Source organism: Chrysoperla carnea, chromosome 1 (genome assembly GCF_905475395.1).
Source record: "Chrysoperla carnea chromosome 1, inChrCarn1.1, whole genome shotgun sequence".
NCBI lineage: Eukaryota > Metazoa > Arthropoda > Insecta > Neuroptera > Chrysopidae > Chrysoperla > Chrysoperla carnea.
The window spans coordinates 104,487,127-104,494,397 of NC_058337.1; the positions used below are offsets into that span (position 1 = coordinate 104,487,127).

Below are 7,271 nucleotides of genomic sequence, written 5' to 3' on the forward strand. Positions count from 1 at the left end.
GTTTGCTCCAGGCCTTTAAAAGTTAACTCAAACTATGTCATTGATGATGATAGGATGTATTGTGACCTCCGCGACATTTGGCAATATTACACAAAACAGCATGAAATACTCACTCTTTTAGAGAAATTTACCCAAATTGTATAAAGTTCGGATACTTTTATTGAAGAATCCTCAAAAAAATGTTGGTTTCGAGACGGATAAAGTTCGCATTTGAAGGCAATTTTTTTAAAATCATATTTATCATGTTCTTTTGTGATAGTGTAACTGTGTAAGTCGTACAAAGTTCAACAAAGAATGAAATATCCGAAATTTAAAAGGTTTAAAATAAACTCTTGAAAACCTTACTGTCTGTCGTACCAATAGTATAAATAAAAATAAACTAATGTAATGTAATATAAAGTTCGGACACTCTTATTGGGAAATCCTATATTATTATGAAGAAAAATAAAATGATGTAATATGTAAAATTAAAATTGACGTTGGGTTCTAAAGTTATCCACATATCTAGATAATGTAATAATAATAATAATAATAAAAATTAATTAAAATAAATGATTAATGATTCTTAGATCTAGTAAGTATTATTTAAATATCTGTTGAATATTCAAAATGGTCCACAAATAATTTGCATAAGATGAATTATTTGGATTATTTTTTTAATTTTAAAGTCTTAAAGCTTACACATAATAAGAAGGTATTAACCAACAAAAAAAAGCTCTGAAAATGACATGTTATACAAAATTGATGGTGTTTTGGATAAATAAATTACTTTTACTTTTGTGTAATAGGTAATGAGTAAGTGACTCCTTTAAAATACAAAACACCGGGATGGATAACAAAAATTTTCCATTAGAAGGCAGATACTATAAGATACCATATTCTGATCAGTTCATGTAATAATTGAATTAAGTGAAATTAACAAAATTTCCGGTAAATTTTTCGGAATCGGAACCCTATACTCACACTTGAAACATATCTAATAACACTCTCCATTAACTTACCTTTAACCTTAGAGCCTTCTCCAAGCTGAAAGGATTTTGAAGATCGTCGCCAACTTTGTAGTTGTTCGAGGTTCGGAAAATTAAACTCGCACTTGTAACATAGCTAAGAACACTCTCCAATAAATTACCTCTCAAACGAAACGGAAGGAAAATAGACTCAAATATATTTAATTTTTTATATTTAAATAATATATTTAAATTTTTTATTAATTTTATTGCAAAAATAAAAATATATTTAACAAAATAACGGAAATGCTTATTTAAATTAAAAAAATATTTACATTTGTTTTATTTCATTAAGTAGCGAATAAAAACTATACTTATCACTTAAAAGAGATTTTTCGAATTATATATTATATTTGTTTATTAATATGATATCAATCAATACCCTATATTTTTAAGAAAGATCCTGACATTGTCTGTAGAAAAGTGGTTCAAAAAAGCTGGTGATTTTTGAAATAGATCATTCCCTTTCCTCGAAATGCATTTCTCTTAAATCCATTCTTTTTAGTTTTTCCATAATAAAGTTTTTTTCTCGATTTAGCTGGTTTTAAATGGGCAAATGGACATTGTTTATGTGCATTCGTTAATTGGTACACATTCTCCTTTACAATTTCTTGCATAACCATCAACACAATAACATTTTTCATTACATTTAACATTTACTATCGGGCATGGTTCACCCAAAGTTTTACATTCCGTATCACATGCTGATCCACAGTCAAATTTTTCATTCGTTCCACATATGTCTATGAAACAAAAACATATACACACCATCTTATCAAAAACATATACACACACACTTAGCCGATATTCCCATATAATACATCCTATATAATTAGCGCCTTCATGGGTAAACAGTGATGTTTACGAAAAAATGTTTCAAATAAAAATTGTTTATTTGATTATAAGGAACATTTTTTAAATTTAAACTTTTGTTCTATCTCTAACGGTTTACAAGATGGGTCCTACGGGCCCAAGATTAAAAGAAAATTTTTAATCAATTATTAATTTAGCCCAACTCTATGCATTTGTTTTTGTAAGTAGTGAGTTAGTACAGTTTGAAGTAGTTTTTACAATCTGATGGAAAGTATAATCTTCAAAATAGCTAATTTCTAAAAGCAACAATATAAATTTAATTATATTCAAACCACGGTCTTCTGATATTCAAGAACCTTAAGGACGTTCCCAAACAATCACTTTTCCTATATATAACTTTTTCTATCAATGATTTCCTATAAATCACTAAGCATCGATATTTCGAAAATTATGGAATATATCGAAAAATTTTACTCGTAATTTTCGATTAATTTTCCCAAGTCTAACAGAATCCACCCTGAAAATTTGAAATGGAAGTCTCAAATGACTTAATACCTAAAAATTTCATCACTTAGCGTGGAACGTATTTAATAAATCAATATGTTCGAAACTTTATTGTGTAATTAATCACAAATTAAGAATGTTTCTCAATGAAACTTCACTTACTTGGGCACTCTTGTGGTTGGACACAAAATCCATTAAGATCCCGAACATAACCACTAACACACTCGCACATTTCTTGACAATCACATTCTGGTCGACTGTAATTAAAAAAGTTCGAACAACTTCTTTGATATTTGGACCCACAAGGATTATATTGTTCATAAGGTTTTGTACACGTTTCATTTACTGGAAAAAATTCTTTTTAAATAAAACTGCCAAAGAAAATTAGATTTTGAAATAACAAACCTGGACATTGCGTTGGAAGAACACATCCTTTACTATCTGATCGAACATATCCATCTTCACAAAAACATCCTTTAACACATTTCGCAACGCATTTACGTTTAGTTCCTAAATTACTACAAGTGTCTGGACATGCTGTTCCACAATCCTTATAGACTTCATGTTCTCCGCAAGTTTGTACAGGTGGGCATTGATCAGGACTTACACATTTTCCTTTTAAAAAAGATTTGTATAAATTTTTAAGCTAAAAACTTTTTAAAGAAAAACTTACTATCAGCATTAAGAACTAATCCTGTCTTACAAAAGCATCCTTGAACACATTGTAAAGTACATATTCTATTTGGATTTTTGTAATTATCGCAAGTGTCAGGACAAGAAGAGCCACAATCAAGGAAAGTTTCATTTTCGAAACATTTTTCTAGAAAATAAACTCATTAGTTAAAAAAAGAAAGGCTATTTAGTAGATTTTCGAGTTTACCAGAATTGGGACAATCTGAAGGTAAAATACAAGAATTAGAACTTTTGGATGTTACATAGCCATTAGAGCAAAAACATCCCTCAAGACAAACTGCAGGACATACAAATTCAGCATCAGATCGAGGATTACAAGTCTTTGGACAAGAAGATCCACATTCAGTATAAGTTTCATTTTTTCGACAATCTAAAAAAATATATTAAATGAATAGATCGTGGAAAAATCATTGGTGGGAAAAATAAATCTTACTTGGACATTCGTCTGGTTTCACACAATCGCCTTTTTGATTTCGAACATAGCCCTCGATACAAGAACAATTTTGAGTAAAATTGGTACATTGAAGTCGTGGACAATGTTTTATTTTACCATAATTTTCACAAGAGTCTTCACATATTCGACCACATAATTTCAAATACTCGTTTGCCGGACATTTTTCTAGAAAAATTATTGTCAAGTTTAATGGAAATTTTCGAATTTGATAATAATTCTCGATTAGTAATAGTTTAAGCTTTTAAAACTATTTTTTGTGGGAACAAGACAATGATAAATGTTTGATGACTTTAAAGACATTTGAACTAAAGCTTTTATAATAATGTATGCAAACTTCCAATAAACTCTTGCCAAAAAGTTGACAAAAGCTATGAACTTTAAGACTAAAAACTATAAACTGCTGAATACTTTTCTAAAAATTATATTTAGTTTTTCTAAATACTTACTTGGACATTTTTCTGGTAAAACACATTCTCCATTGGGATGGCGTACATAATTTCCTGAGCAAACACATGCCGGTGGTCCACAAATTTCTGGGCATGGTCGAAATCCGTAAATATCCTCACATGTACTCTCACAACGATTTCCACAAGTGTCCAGTTCCTCATTTTCTGTACAATCACCTGTGTGAATACAAAAACGGATGCTTTAATAGACCTAAAATTTTGAAATAGAAAATGACGAAGAACTTTACATAGAATGTAATAATTTCGAATAATTTCTTCAAATGGGCCTATAAAGATTTAAGGATTTTCTAAATCAGTTAATATTTATGATTAAGAGTAAAAATATTTGACTTACTCTCATTTTGAAGTGTACCAAATGTCGGTGTAAAATGAAAATTTAATAGAATTAAACTTAATACTGATAAATGTTGATTGTAAATCATTGTTGGAAATTTTTTTAATTCATTCAGAATTAAAAATTTGTTTGTCTGAACTGAAAAATTATTAATAAATAATTATGAGTTTGTTTTACATTTTTATATATAAAAACTGTTGTGATTTATTCTCAGGATTCCATATCAAAAATAAAAATTATTGTTAGGGAACGTTTCGGTCTTTTGTTAACTTCTTCAGGGGTTTTGATTATTCTATGTTTGTTCAAGTTTAAAAGTTATGAAGGAAAAAAGAACGAAGCGTCGCTAGTTTAACAACAGTTCAAAAGGTTGCTTTTTAAATATACTGGAATAATTATTTTCAAAAGCATTTCATTTTTCTAAATTTTCTTTTATATACCTGATAAGCCTAATAAACCTTTTTGTTTTTTACAGAAACCATAAAACTAAAAAATTATTTCATATAGACCCTCACAGGAAGATATTATCTTCTCCTTCTCAGAGGAAAATTATGATATCTTCGTTATAATTTGAGAAGCACCAGATATTAGAGTGCCTTATGATAAAAGAAGGTGCCGTATCTGAGTTTGCTCATTAGTTATTCGATGCTTCATCTTCGTATAAAATTACTACGAACACCTCGAAAATTGCCAACTAAACAAGCAAACTACCACGATTGACGATTACAGTGTTTGGTAACTCCAACAACATTTTTTTACATCCAACTTGTTAATTGGTTTTTTATATTATATTTTTCTGACTTGCTTTGTTTTCCCAATTATCCGCGAAACCTTTTACTTATGAAGATCGTAAATACTTGACGGAAGAAAAATAGACTCTTTTTATCAATTTTATGACAATCATAAAAATATATTTAACAAAATAACGGAAATGCTCATTCAAAATAAAAAAAATTATTTACATTTACTTTTGTTTTATTTCATTGATTAGCGAATAAAAGCGCTAACTATTACACATGAAAGCGAAATTCCAACCAACGATTATGTATAGAGTTGTCAATTTCGGTAAGGTACGACAAGTATGTTTTCGAATTAGTTATTGTATTTGTATATTCTTAAATCAATCGAAACCACTGCGATTCTACATTTTTCAGAAAAATTAAATAAAAATGGAATTTAAAATAATGAAATTGACTCCTTCCTAAATGTAATCGTTATGTACCGACTCCAGGCCTGGCTACTTCCTAGCCCTTGTTTTGGTCAAACGGATAATTCAATTAGAATTTTAATTTTAAAAAATTGACCATAAATGTAGATGACCCAGAAACAGTTCTTATTATTTTATTTTTGTGTTTTTATGAATGGAAATTATCATACAATTTTCTTTAACATCCGATGTACTGTAGGTTTTCGTATTTCAAAAAATGTAAACTTTTGCCGTACACACGAAACCAGCATTTCAAATCATCAAGCTTTTTCTAAACCATTTTTTAATCAGTCTTTAGCAAAAAAGTACTCATGTGATTTTTTCGTTAGATGCATAGTTTTCGAAATAAAAATTCTTAAAAAATTAAAAATGCAATATTCGATTTTTAAAAAAATTTGCTATTTTTTCAATCTCTGAGGAAATTCGCTTTGGCATACAAACAGATTGGAAAATTTGTTTAACTTTTTATACCATGTATATATGAAATATATCAAGGTATACTAAGTTTAGTCCCTGACGCTTCAAAATATCTGCCCGTCTTTATGTCTGCTTGACAATATGATAAATCAAAAACGAAAAATATTTTATGTCTGGCTATCTAAGAGTGGCTATCTCTCCTTACTTGCATTACCTGAAAAAACAAATGATTCCGTAATCAACACTGATTGTATTCGCAACGAAAAATCAGAAACTTTAAACTAACTAAAATGGTATTGTCGATTTTTTTATTATATTTCCGGCTCATTTATAACAACTTATTTTTATCTTTGTTTTAAAAATTTATGAATTAAAAAAAACATAAAAACGTTTATTTAGGTCGATATGTAAAATTTTAATAAATTTAAGCTTGGCCTTAAATTTTATTTTTTTATTAGTTAATACTCACAGATTTATGTACTAGATAAATATTATTTATTTTTTTTTATCTCATAGGGTCGATAAATTTTCATACTTTTTACAGCTTAATTTTTACAGTTTCATAACAATCGTTTTTGAGGTAAAGATAGAGCGACATTCAATATATTTAGTCATTAAAATTGCATCAGTTAAAACATCATAAGTAGGTAATGTTATAGTAATAACACTTAGAATGTTTTTAAGTGGTGCGATTTTTATGACTTATAGAGTTAGTATATACATGCAAATTCAACGAAACAAGAAACAAATAAACTAATTACAAATATTAAATATGGTATAAAACCCAACAATATTAGAACACAATAATTAAAATAATTTCACCATAAGACTCACGAATGGACTAAATTTAAATGTAATAAAATTATGGAATTGTTTAACAAAAAGACTGAAAATTGTGATAAAAACGTACCTACTATCATTGAAAATTTGTTTTTTGCTTGATATAGACGTGTTAATTATAAAAATAAAAATATCCGGAAAAATGAATAAAAAATTCATGAATTAAACATTGTTTGATAATTTTAAATTATTTATGTGCATAATTATACCATGTATATATGTCATATATATCAAAGTATATAAAGTTTAGTTCCAAGTTTGTAACGCTTAAAAATATTAATGCTACGAAAAAAATTTTGGTATAGGCGTTCATAAAATCACTTAATATGTCCATTTCCGGTTGTCTGTCCGTCTGCCCGCCTGTCTGTCAACACGATAACTCAAAAACGAATAGAGATACCAAGCTGAAATTTTTAAAGCGTGCTCAGAACGAAAAAGTGAGGTCGGGTTAGTAAAAGAGCAACATGAGTCAGTTGGGTCTTGCATACCGTTAGAGATAGAACAAAATTTCGTAAACCGTTAGAGATAGAACAAAAGT

At 28.3% G+C, this 7,271-nt stretch overlaps 1 protein-coding gene across 2 annotated transcripts; it reads right to left on the reverse strand.

The window, feature by feature from the left end:
- Positions 1-1,285: 1,285 nt before the first annotated feature.
- On the reverse strand, positions 1,286-6,673 carry LOC123305303 (mucin-6-like). 2 transcript variants are annotated; one of them, XM_044886989.1, is made up of 9 exons: positions 6,655-6,673; positions 4,273-4,410; positions 3,918-4,094; positions 3,451-3,636; positions 3,205-3,387; positions 2,998-3,144; positions 2,730-2,939; positions 2,487-2,669; positions 1,287-1,750 (listed from the first exon to the last, which is right to left on the reverse strand). In XM_044886989.1, exons 2-9 carry the CDS (start codon positions 4,358-4,360, stop codon positions 1,575-1,577), a joined length of 1,350 nt encoding a protein of 449 aa, XP_044742924.1. In that variant the 5' UTR covers positions 4,361-4,410; positions 6,655-6,673; the 3' UTR covers positions 1,287-1,574. The 2 variants fall into 2 exon arrangements, with proteins under 2 accessions (XP_044742925.1, XP_044742924.1); XM_044886990.1 differs by lacking the exon at positions 6,655-6,673 and having other exon boundaries at positions 1,286-1,750; positions 3,914-4,094.
- Positions 6,674-7,271: the final 598 nt, after the last annotated feature.